This window comes from Neodiprion lecontei, chromosome 1 (assembly GCF_021901455.1).
Source record: "Neodiprion lecontei isolate iyNeoLeco1 chromosome 1, iyNeoLeco1.1, whole genome shotgun sequence".
In the NCBI taxonomy this organism is placed as follows: domain Eukaryota; kingdom Metazoa; phylum Arthropoda; class Insecta; order Hymenoptera; family Diprionidae; genus Neodiprion; species Neodiprion lecontei.
Window position 1 is genome coordinate 37,017,942 of NC_060260.1, and position 13,376 is coordinate 37,031,317.

The window sequence follows — 13,376 nt, forward strand, 5'->3', positions numbered from 1 at the left end:
ACTAGTCTGCCGATCATTCTAATTACGATCCTTCGGACGTGGTCGTCGAGCTGTTGGCTGGAAATTCGACGAGACCGTTCTCGGTACACTTTGACAAATGTGGTAAGTGCGGATTGACGATCATGTTATAATGGTTATTTTAGAAGCAGCTTCGTTTCTTTGATAACCGATCGACCATTGACACCCAATAGTGGTTGGGTGGGATTGAGGGATTCGATCGAAGTCACAATATTCACCGTTCGCGTGAAATATAGACAATTATTCTATTCGGAGCAGGGATCAACGTGCATGTTTTCTTATCTTTATACAGTCGGTATCAATGATCAAAAGTCAATCAACCACAGAACAAGTGTCACACAGTCTGGATCTTCGGTATTTCTACTGATTCTTTTCGTTGCTACAGAAAAGGTTCGGTTCTTCTCCAAGTAAGAAACATTGTATCAATTTTCTCAATTCCTCTCAAAGTTAACTCACAGTCGGCTCGTGAAGGTTTCGCGAAGGAATCTATCTAATCGAGATCTGAAAAGGTCGAACAAGCACGCGAATTCAATCACAAAGTACAGTCTGATCACTTGTCTTACAAGTTTCATGACTCCTAGAATTTTCACTCTTCGTACGATCGAAGATTACACATGAAAAGTATCAAGCCCAGTAGCTACCATCCTAGATTCCTCAGGTTCCTTCATGGGTCTCTCGCGATTGGAAATAAACAAACACCCTTGGCCCGTAAGAAATCGTGCGACGAACTTGGAAAATCCGGCTTTGAATTCAGGTCGGCTTCTGAGTCACGTTAACGTCGAGACAACGCAAAGATCGTGATTCGCAGAGAGCAACAGTTGGCCGAATGCGCAAGACTGTTAAGGAACGCGTTCAAGCTTAAGCTTCGAATCTGTAAGCTCAAGGGCCAAAGATCAGTTTAAAAAGTGACGCAAAGGCGCGACGCGACGAGCGTTGTATATAACAAAGTGTTTCGTACGGTTTTAGATCTGTCCACGACTTTCCGTATCAACTGAAAAGAGTACCTCCTGCGCAATCAGGGCGTGTGTCATCGGGGCGAGAATAGCAGCACTTAACACCGTCAACTTTTTTCGCGACCTGCCAATGCCACGAGCATGTTGTCAGCTCCTTACCGCTATTTATAGACCTAGGCGATGCTTAATAATAGAGCTAAATCAACGCGAACCCAAAGAATTATGAGATCTGGTTGATGACTGCGAGAGTAACTGCGATCTACTAAACTTTTCAATCAATTTACGACTCGCCCATTGGTGGTGTAGATGGCATCGTTTACAGCCGGGCTATATACTTATATATATACATATTATCGTACATGTGTGATGCAATGTGATACGGTGAAAGATATACCATAAAAAATGGGACACGCCGCCACCGGGACTTGGGAAAAGCCAAGAGCAGGTCAAAGGTTGAGGATGAAAAAATTTGTCAAGGTTATGAAAAAGGGTTTAGTTTCGATTGGATTGAAAGTATTTTGAGATGAAACTGATCAGGCACGTCTGGAAAAAGATGCAACGAATTAGGCGAGGACAGAAGGGTGAGAAGAATCATACGAAGAGGGTTTTCGAAGGTGCTACACGAATGGTTCTGATGAGGGTGCAAAGGGCGTTTCAATTTTGAAATCAGACCTTTGGATTTGGGGTGACATTTTTCGTCCTGCGGTGGCGACGGCGATTCCTTGTGTGCCTGTATTTTTCCGATCAGCAGTTCGAGCCGGGAGCTATTACCTTTGAACAGCATCTTTGGATTCCTTCTCACCGAAGGCGTCACTCGGTCCGAGCCTTGACTTCGAGACGGTAAGCGTCAATCGTCAATATCGCCCGATGTCAACGGCGTCGACTTATCGTCAACAGCACAGCACTGACGTACCATCTCGATCCACTGAACAGTTTGCTCGGAACATAGTCCGGCCGAATGTCGACGAAAGTTTCCTCCGCGCACTGACTTGAAGAACTCGTCGATGACTGAACGAGGCGAAAATACGACAATCGTTTAAATCCTCCGTCGACGCACCAAATCACCCTGGGATTCCCGGTGGGTGAGACTTGCGGCCCAGGTACTAATCCGTTGCTGCTAATCGCGTCTTGGCTGGTCTCCCGTTAAACGACGACTAAGGAGCCGAAGGGGCCTAGTGGAGTGACTAGAGAGCGGCAAGCTGCACGGCACAAGTCCTTAGAGTTACTCGGCGAGGAGAGGGATCAGGGACCCCCGGAGGATCGGGCGCCCCCAGGGAGTCGGCAACCGCATTGGCCAGGAGGCGGAGGCTAGCCTCCACCCACCGGCTCAGTTTGGATTTCGATGCCTGCTAGACTGCAACGCTTCCATGCATGTGCCCGGGTCCCCGGAACCCTGATTCTTCGTTCCTCGTCACACAGCTTCGATTTTCATTCATTTCGAACAGCGTGTGTCAGGCCGATCAACCTTGGATCGATTCCGATCACTTCGGAAGAACTCGCAATGGGTTTCAGTCCCACGTCCAGCCAACGTTCGTTCACGTGAGCTTTTCCCTATTTTCTCCTCCGTCCGATAGTTTTGATACCGATAAACAGCTTTTCGGAATTCACTGATAGTCCCATAAAACAATCAAGGTGTTTCGTTAAATCGGTTCAAAGTTCAAAATTCGTCGCAGGCTGCTCAAACTACCGCATCGACGATAGATAACTTGATCTGTGATTCCTCGATCAACGTTTTCTACTCTCACATTTTTCACTCAACCAAAACGTGATTTTTGTAATGAGCCAGTTCTTTGCTTACCAAAACTTTTTTCCACGTGACAATTACAACACGATACTTTTCCGGATGCAGAAGGTGTCAGGTCGTCGTTTCACAAACGCGTTGTTCGTCAAAACGGATTGATGAATCCAATTTTCAACCGTTTATCCTGATGAGGATACGATTCTGGATGACAATCCAGAGTATCATGCACGTTCGTTTAACCAGTTCGGAAAGTCTGGTGTGGTCGCGCGATGCGTGGCACTTTAGCCGAGAGGTTTCGTCTTTTTTCCCTTCATCGTGTTCCAAATATTTACGTGTAACCCTGGGATCCTCTCGAGACGTGTACGTCGGATTGGGTGCTCCTTGGCTTGCCTGTATAAAAACTCTGAGAAATCCTGTTAGCCACGGTGTCAGAGCGTCGAGACTCGGACGGTTTTTCGAACTGTGAGAATTCTCTCTATCTCGAGAATCCAACACGCAGGTGATTAGTTCGGAGTAAAATCAGAGCTGCATAGGTGGGCACCACACCCTGTGGACCGAGTACATGACGTCGAGGGATTTCAGGCTCTCGAGGTGCCCCGGCCGAACCCCGCGGCGGAATCGTTTGTCGAACGAAATGGAAAAGGGATGAAAAAGAAAATAATAAAAATAAAGAGAGAGAGAGAGAGAAAGAGAGTAAAACTACAAATAGGACCCCCTACCGTCGCTGTGAAATCGCGCGGAATGGATTCTCACACGCGGCTGGAGCTCTGTGCCACCTCTCGCGGGCCTCCATGCATTATGGGCCCCACGCGGGTCCTTCCTTGACACTCGGACGGTGGGGGGCAGGCCCCGAGGTGCGCTGAGGATAGGGGAGCTTGCGGGGTCGCATGGGGGGCACGGGGCCCACCCATGGGGCTTATCTCGCGACAGCGGGCCCGCCGCACTACGGTCTGCCGGTCTTGGGAGCAACGAGTTAATTTGGGGCCCGCTTGCGGCGCGGAAATCACGGGACTTTGGGCCTCGTTGGCTCTGGCTGCGAATTCGGGAAACTTCTCACGTCATTTCCGGATCGATGTGAGAGAATCGGCGGTAATGCGGCACCCGATATAGAGGAAGTTCAAGATTCTCTGTATCCCGAATACCCATTCTCGACTTCTGCGATATGCCCTGCACCTTTGTAAATAGTTAATTTGGTGGCTAGTCGAGGTGACGAAGGTTTCGGAAGCATTGTCGGAGCTGGCCAACCGGAGACTTTGCCAACTATGCGAAACTACGGGAAAGGGTCCGAGTGTCCGTGTTACAATTGTGACGATGATCTTAATTGGCGGTCCAAAAAGCATAACGAACGCTTTTCTGGGACAGTCGTAGTTGGCGTTCTCGCATGCGTCGGTTTGGCGGTAAAAATGAAGTTGAGGAAAGTGGACGGCATTCGGTTTCCGCAAATTTCGATCACACTTCGTTGCAATTAGCCGCGCCACTGTATAATAGGTATATTACTCAGGGATTCGGAGAATGCTATTTTCATCCACAAGTAACAGTTTCGCTATGTTCAGTGGTAGCGGAATATGGGCGCTCGAATATCGGAACAATTAGGTAACGGAAGTTTGGCAAAACTATGCGAAACTTTGCCACCCTGGAATATAACGGCGGTCGGCTGCAGTAACGAGTTATGAAGCTTATAGACGCCCAATTCAAGGTGCAGAGATCAGCTATGCACGCCTTTCTTGACGCTTGAATCATCGTTCTGGTTACAAAAAAATCGTGTTTTTTTTATCACAGTGTTTCAGCGTCTTCCAATCGATTCGAAGGAGAATTTAATGACGTTGAGACAAGAACCGCGCGAAGCTATCCATACTGGCTAATTACAATCGTGCGTTGAATACATATACCTATATGTTACGTGTATACGTTGCACCCGTGCAAAATACAGCTATAACGCGTTGACAGAGCCTTGCGCAAAGTGAAAACGGTAATTTGGTATTTGATAATGATAATTCTCGGAGCCCATGGAAGCTAGTTAGCGAAGTAAAAATACGACCATCAATCATCGACGAGAGTTTGTCGCGCCTAGGCGAGAAAGGTGAGGCACGATGCAGAGACGGAGAGGAGAGAGAGATGAAAACCGCTTTTTCTCTCATTCGCTCTTTTTCTTCCTCGTCATCATTTCACGGCGAAATCGTCGCGCGAGTTGGCTCTTTACCGGATGACCGAAGAGAACGTGATGTGGGAGGGATTTCGAATCGGGCGCATGAGCCGAGCCTCTGACTCCCGATCAGCAGCTCCGCCTACGCGACTGACTCTTTCTTGACTGAATGTGCAAGCGTCGGTCGCAAGTTCCGAGAATGCAACTTCTAGGCTCGAGCTTCCATTCATGATTACATACCGAACCAGGCACGGACAGGGGGAAGGAAAATGGAATAACGCTATCTTCGAGGCTTTCCCCGAGTCAACTAGACGCTGTAAACTACTGTCCGATATTTATCTTAATTATCCACTTCCACAGCGACGTCGAAAATTTTATCTTCCCCGATAGGCTGATAAGGAATCTCGAAGTCGCCAGACCAGTCGCCGTTCGAGGGCGGAAGCATTAGACGGACAAAACGTAACTGTTTGTTGTTCTTGTAAACAGAACGCGTGGCGATGATCAACTCTTCGCTGGTACGAAGAGACCCGCGCGTATGAAGGTCAGGTTAGGCAAAGATGCAAAGTGCAGAGATGACGGGGGAAAGAAACGGGAGAATAGCCGAATAACTAAGTGCCCGCCTATTGTTTGACCTCTGCAAGTGTAACTTTCGTCTGCAAACAGGATGTTGGGGTCAAACAGTGCGCATCCGGTGTATCGTAAAATTATGAGTCGCGTACCGATAGGAATGGATAAACATTTGATCGTTCGATTCTCAGGAGCTTAAATAACTTACAACTATGAAGTGTTTGGAAGAAAAATTGATAGCGTTAAGGGGATGGTACAACTTGAAAGGTCTCAAATCGTACCTATTTTTAGATGTTTTCTTGTGTTGTAGTTTTTTTAAGAAAATGGTGACAATGGGAGCAATTTTAATATGAGACCCTTATTATCTATAGTTTCAACAAAATTTTGGAATTTTTTCATTAAAATCAATAACAAAACGGCGGCATGGCGCATACGAGTAGCGAACGATCTCGTTTTCAATTCGGTGACGCAAATTCCTCGCTCAATTTTTATCCGATCGATTTGAAATTTTGACGCAATCTTTAAAAATTATCGATCGATTCGAGCTCGTGGCTAGGTTATCGAAGTTAAATTCCAAAATTTTCCTAACAATTTTTTTTCCATCGTCGTACATATTTGAGATTTATTTATTTTTTTTAACGTTTAGGCTACGAACTCGAACCCGAAAAGGTGTTTTTAAGGCGAAAAATTTTTTCCATCCGTAACGAGTTGGACAATGATGTCAAGAGATGCGCCACCGCAAAAGCCTTCGATTTCGGAGTCGTTCGCTACTCGTACGCGCCATTCCACCAATTTGTTATTAATTTAATTGAAAAAATTCCAAAACATTGTTAAAACTTTAAACAATAAAACCCTCAATTGCTCCGGGTGTTTTCATTTTCTCTCAAAAAAACTCCTAAAAATATGTATGATCTTAGACTGTCCAAGCTGTAGCACCACCACCCCCCCCCCCCCCCCCCCCCCCCCCTCCCTTAAGAACATCACGGAATCTCGCGGGGGCGAATTCTTTTGACAAAGCTGCGCAAGGCCGAGTCAGCTTCCGTTTTTGTCGGAGGTAAATCTCGAGAGAAACGTAACGGAAGTGGGAAAGTAGGTACGTATATACCGCACGATCCGTCGAGGCGGCACGCGAAACTGGCAGGAAATACTCTGACCGGAAGTGGCTACCCTCTTAACAGTCGGTGAGTCCAGCTCCACCCTAAACAGGGTGATATATCTCGTCGGCCATCTTTGCTCGGGTAAGAAACCCGGGTGTAAGACGCTCCTCGGCGTCCGGAAGGCCCGGATCTGCAAATTCCGTCAAGGGTTTACGAGTTTGAATTGCAGGGCCGACCGGCGCATTGTTCGGCTTTACGTCCTCAACGCGATAGTTGCGCGTCGGCAGTTATGCTGTAACTATGCGAGTGGCGTCCCGGTTCTCGGTGACGCTTACCTACTTTCGACAAATTTTGCCCCTCACTAATGGGCCGCGGGCAACGATTTGACCAATTATCTTAGGGAGACCCCTTCGTAGACGTTTTCAGGCGATTAACGGGGACGCGCTAATGCCGGTGTTTCGTAAGCTATTTGTTCGTACATCGCTCTCAGATTCTTAATACAGATACGACTGTTCTCCCTGACCGCGACAACTATTCGCTCGCCCCGAATCAGCCACCCCGAATCGTTTTCAAACCCACTCGCAATCGGATTCGGTCGATGAATTAACCACCGATGGTCGACAAGTGTCATCGGTACAAAGGGGGCGAAATGATCGGAGAGAAAAACAGATGCCGGATATTAGTTCTTAATCGCAGCACGACGTTGCACGAAATTCTGAGCTAAAATTTCCTTTCTGAATAACACTTGAAAAATAAAAGTTCACTCGTCAATCTTTACGACCGATCTTACGACTGCCTGACTGTATTTAAGGTCGGGACTCGTTCGCTTTGAAAGTTTCTTCCAACTTCAAATACCAACGATACGAAGGAAAAAAAAACAAAGAAATATGCATCGGTAAAAGGTAATAGAAAAAGAGGATAAAAACTACGTACAATAATTTCCAAACACAATTACATTTGGCAACACTTATAAATCAAGAGGGTATTTTCACCGTGAGAAGTTAATCGATGGTATCGAACGATTGTTTTACCTTCGTTCTTTCTCCATTTGTTTTTTTTTTTTTTTGTTTTGTTTCTTCATTTCTGTTAGTTCTTTTCAGTCTGATCAAGAGGCAATCCCAGACCGACAGGTAGCTGAGTCCAATAATGATTTCGTTAAAAAGTTAGTTGAACCGAAGCCCGGGATCATTGTAAAAGCCGAAGGGGGTCTCGCTACCGATTTACAAAAGGCAGAGCCAAAGTCCCGCCCCTAATTTCAGGGTGCGTTTTCCATTCGCTATGTTAAAACCTTTCTCTTTTATACTCTGGACGCAGAAGGGCGCGACTCGTCTCCCACACCTGCCTGACCTTCCGGTTTCCCCCATTCCCGCAGGCTTTCAGATTTTCTTAAAAATTCCAATTTCCTGTGGATCTTGAAACGAAACGCGATCGTAGATCGGCGATTTGCGTTTGTTCGTTAGACGCTTCTCAATCTAAAATCACGTGACGTTATACACTTGTCTCTCTTGTTCTATTTCTCGCACAAACTATAAAGTACACGGGCTAAATTGCTTCACGCTGATAATTTCGGACCAGAATAGAGATCGACGTTTTATTTGAACCGCCGCTATAAACCGGTTAGACAAATTTTGCCGGATCGAGAGAGGAGGAGGAGGCTCGTGTACCGCTGCTGCAGCTTTGTTTCACCGTTTCGGTACAATATACTAAGTAACATATACGTATATTATAAATACATCTGTGCAAGTTGCCTGCCTACTTGTCCAGAAGCGACAAACGGTTCTTCTGTATCTGGATCTTTCTTTTATTATTTTTTCCTTGCCGTTAGCCGTTCCGTTCCTTTTTTATTTTCCTCTTCTTCTTCTTCTTGTCATCTGAAGAATCTCCGCGGGCCGCGGAATTATCTATGCTGATTTTTGTCACCTGGTTTCGACCCCGCTGAGTCCATTGGCCGGCGTATTGTGATGTCACGCGGTGCACGTACAAGTTATTCAAGTCTGTTTAAACTACTCGTAACTAATCGTCGTCCATTCCCGATCCTGCTAGTCAGAGTTTGATTATACCGGTACAGCAGCGGCGGATCGGATCCTCCGACACCCAAGGAAATCGACACTCGTGACTGACAATATCTAATTATTCCCCGTATCTACGACTTTTTGTCGACAAACCGCAATTCGCCTTTACCCTCCCCCCTTCAATCGGCCGAATAATGACTTGGGCCCATTTTTAGTCATTCTTATCCCGTCTGCGGTGTAACGATATGCACAATGAGAAAAGGAATACATAATTACCATTCTAAAGATCGTCGTCTAATCCCGTGACGAAGTTTCGTCACCTTTGTTCGATGAACGAAAACAAAAGAAAAAAAAAACCTGAAAGAGATAGAAAATAAAGCGGAGATTTCAATTTACGACTAAAACCTTTCAAGGCATAAATATCGAATCGGTTCATCGCGCGATTCTCCTTAAAAATCGTGATTTCCTCCTGTACCCAACTGTAATTTTCTTATCATAGATTCAGGGTGTCTAAAGCCGAGGATCTAGGGGGAAATCGATATCACCACCTTTATCGGACGTACGAACTAATTTATTTTTTGCCCCCCCTTACCCTCGGGTGGAGCACCCTCTTCGTTGTGGTCCGGATGAACCTTCGCCCCGATGATCGGTGGAGATGACTTTTTTGTCGAGAGCGAAAGAAAGGCCGAAATCTCGCGGTCGTTTGGTCAGAAGCAAAGCGATCTTCTGTCGTGGTTGGTAACCATGGAGGTCGATAGACAGGTGAACCTTCGGATCGTTGGGGGCCCGAAATATCAAAGTGACCGCCGATCGGACGGCATTCGTCGTCTCTAAACGCGATCGCCTCCCTCTCTTATTCTTGTATCATCATCGTCGTCGTCGTCGTCATCCGCACACAGCCAGACTTGTACACTGCAATGGGGGGGGGATTTGTAATCCGTTCTGCCGACTTTTCCACACTCCTGATCACCGTGAGATCAATAATTATTCTTCGTAAAGAACCGGGTTACTGGTAAAAAGTGATCAATTTTCAAGCCCTTTTTCATCTGAATCTGTAATACACGAAAACGCTCCGAAACGCGGACAAGTTTCTCGAATTTTTTCACCCGTTTGTTTGTTAAAAATTCTCGAAAAAATTTCATCCCAAAGTCTAGTCGCTCGTGGCGAGATGAAAAATTAAACAAGACAAGGTCCTCGAATCGAGTAAGACGTCTGATTTTGTCATCGTCATCCGACCACTTAAACCTCGGTGAGCATGCAATTAAAGTGTAAATTCGCGGCGTCGTTTTTCGCCTCCAGTTCTACCTCGAATTACTTTACATCCCAAGTCCCATGAAAATTTCTAAACTACGCTCTGATTGTTCCGTCGAGCCTGCGGATGTAATGATATACAATATACAAGTTTGCGAGCTACTTATAAATGTCCGCTTTTGTTTCGACAGGTTGGGGAATTCGGGTGTAATTGCGTTTAATACGAGGATAAAGGCAGAGAAGAGGGGGGGGGGGGGGGGGGGGGAGGAGGGGGGGAGGAGGAGGCGGTTGAAATTATTCACATTATCGCGGGGAAACGGTGCGCGAAAAGAGAGAGAGAGAGAGAGAGAGAGGGAGAGAAGAAAAAAATGAAAAAACAAATAAAAAACGATTCAAAGCGTAATGCTGCGGTGTATAAAGACAAAGTGAAGGCAGGTAAGTAGCCGAGGCGACAGTCTTGGCCCCTGCCTTCGGTCCGAATAAGTTTCAGTCGCTCTTCGCTTGTTTGGACTCCCATACACACGACTTTCGACGACTCTGCTTTGATGTAAGGCGGTGTAAAAAATGTGAAAAGGATCCAGCTTCTTGCTTTGACGCGAGACTCAAAGCCCACGGTGACGAGTTGAAATAAAAAAAAGGAATAATTTCAAGAAGCAAAGAGGAAAAAAGAGAAAAAAAAATAACGAAAAGAACAGACCGTGCTAGGAAGCGAAGTCGTGTCGTAACTGCTCCTCTATTGTGATTTTTTCGTCTCTTTGCTCCTGGCTTTTCGTATTTTTCAAAAATAAAAAATTAACTCAAACTCCCAAGCCACAGATTATTTTACATACGAAAATGAGAAATACATCGATATTTGGGTAGTGAAAAAAAAAAAAAAATCATCATCTTCTCCCCACCGAGGTATCAAATTCAATGCCCGGGATTTTTTCGTCCGCGCGATGCGAAAGTACAATTCAATTTGATTTTCAGCTGTAGTGAAAAATTTTTATATCCGTAGCCCGCAAACTCCTGAAAAAATCTGAATTTGCCTGTTTTTTTACAACTGAAAATACGTTTTTCGAACAATTTCTTGTCGAACGATCGGAATCACTCGAATCGCTGAAAATTGTTTGTTTTTTAAACCCGATCGCTTGAATCTCCGCAGAGAATCGTCTCGGTTTCCCGCTGAATACGCAGCAGAGGATATAAATTTTCGATCGTGGTCCATCACCGTCCGGGTGTCCGCACAAGTCGCGGGGGAAAAGATTCGGGCCCATTTCGTGACGGGGGTTCAGGGCGGCACGTGCCTTTGGTCATGCTTGGGTTAGAAGTCATCGGAGTATATCGAAGGTATTGAACGCGACATCACCTGCTCCCGTAATCGCTGCTCCCAGTCATCTTCCCTCCGCATCAATACGCATGCCGGGTGAATCAAAGAACCGCTCTTCACCTGAATCCGTATTCACAATTTCGCGTCGACGAATCCGAAGTAATGAACTCAGTTTCAAGAGTTGCATATTTCCGTGAAAAATGCTCACTTTTTCTAATTCAAGTTGGAACTTACTTTTGAAAAAAATAAATATGCGTGCATCCGATATTTTTCAAAAGTTTTAACTCGGGATCGGGATGCAGTGAAAATTTCAAAGAGGAATTCAAAATCTAGCTTGAAGTTGACGACTAGATTTGCAGCTCAATTTGAAACACGGAAATTAATGATTTTCACTATTTCTTTATTCAAACCGAAATCATGTTCCATAGAATGCATATATGCACAAAAAAGTAGTAGAAGCACGTGGTTTAATTTTTCAACAACAAGATCTTGGTTTTTTGGCTTCAGAAATTGTCGGCAGGTTTGTTTGGTGTAAGATCGTACGGATGTTTCTCCGCGAATGGGATCTGAATGTAATCGAGGATGATATTCCGATACCTGACTATAATTATATCCTTTGTACAGGACTACGCGTATACCTGTAACACCGCACGCGGCGGCACCTGCTGGCCAATCTTCTTGGGCGACAGACCAAAACCTTCTTCTCGTTTTCAGATTAAACAAGAGACCGCGGGCGCGGGCAGAATCAACAGAATTGAGAAATCCGGAGGGAAGGTTGAGGCGAGGGAGGAGGAGGAACGATTTAGCTAACAATTGGTTGGAATTATACCGAGGCCCTTTAACCCTTCGACGCCTGGCTAGTCACCGGAGAAAATAAAAAAGACACGAAGAAAAAAACGGAGGGATTCTTCCCTTACTCTCGGTTTTTGATCTCTTATTCATGACCGTGCGGTACGTTTTTTTGAACTGTTTGCAAGATCCGAATCCGAGGCCTCAAAATTCTATCCAGAATCAAAAATCATCGTTGTAAAAATTATCAATTGTCTTCGCTTTTTTTCCAATAACTTCGGATCTACTACTGGAAATTTTCTAATATCAGAAGGGTTCATTTTTTTTTCTGAGAGATAATAAAAATCCTCCATAACGACACAAGGTCACTCTTTAATATCCGTAAATTTGGTCTCGAGGGAGCAGAAAGATAAAAACGAAGAAGAAAAAACAGAAGAGTCTCAGATCTCGAGGGAATTAAGTGACCCGAAACAAACCACGGTCGACTTTAGAGATTTCGTGTTTAAAAAATAAGAAACTGACAACGAGCCGCGTTCAAGTACAGGAATTATAATTTCGAGAGGTACCCTTCGCAGTTTGCGTGAAAATATGAAAAACAAATTTAGTCCTTGCGTACAAAAAAAAGTTTCAAATTTTCATACGTCGTGCGTAAAGTAGAGATGCAGAAAATAATCAGATATCATTTTCTCTCTTTTGTTTATCATCGAAAAAAGATGCTTGCAAATTTCACAAGGAATTATCGAACTTCGCTGAATTTTAAATATATTTCAATGTTTTGCAGTTTTTTAATCTGTTGTAAAATGTGTTTTAAATTTTGTTTGATTAAGAAAAGAAAAAAACGCGACGTAATTATTTTCGATTTCTCCGCTCTGTATACGCATAAAAATTGCCTCACGCAGAGAACCAATTCAATCGTGCAGAATTAACGATCGTAGAACCGTGGACGAGTGATTGATCCTTTGAATTCTCACATTTTCTTGGCTTCTTCTCAAGAGCGAGAAGCAAACAAACAGAAAGAGATAAAAGCTGTGCTCTCGCTGCAGAATTCTACTCGCGATTGGAACAAATAAATCGTTTTACGGTTTCGGTGCGGAAATTAACGGTGAGCACCTCTGATCTGGTCAACGTCATTTACAGTTATCACAATTTGTCTTGGTAACGTCGTTCATCCAGGAGGTTCCTGTCGGTGGGAAACTCCGTCAGATAACGTGCTTCGAGAGAGATAATTGCCCGTCACGATGTCGCCCTAAAATTATCAGGTGTCTTGGAGGACTTTTTCACACCGTCTCGATTGTTGTATCTACTGTAAAAATAGTTACTTCTTATACATTGAGACTGAAGAAAAACCGGACGAAACGATTTCTCCGATTCTGCGAGGTAATTTTTTAATTGCTTTGAACGGAACGTGATCCTTGTTTATTTTTTGTAAAAATAAAAATACAACTCGCTTGCAACTCGAAACCTCTCCCCTGCGATTTCCTCCTTCACAAACCCCG

The 13,376-nt window shown here is 44.8% G+C and overlaps 1 protein-coding gene across 3 annotated transcripts in view; it reads right to left on the reverse strand.

The window, feature by feature from the left end:
- The window catches only part of LOC107225745 (zinc finger protein 423), an 81,754-nt gene that overhangs the window by 19,613 nt on the left and 48,765 nt on the right, over positions 1-13,376 (reverse strand). The window contains exon 1 of one of the 3 annotated variants that reach the window (XM_046740120.1): positions 1,743-2,133. The exons of 1 other annotated variant lie outside the window; for it this stretch is intronic. In XM_046740120.1, coding sequence (XP_046596076.1) covers positions 1,743-1,755 — 13 coding nt within the window. In that variant the 5' untranslated portion in view covers positions 1,756-2,133. Of the gene's footprint in view, positions 1-1,643; positions 2,134-13,376 lie in introns of those variants that run through there. One more of the 3 variants, XM_046740114.1, reaches the window with a different exon arrangement.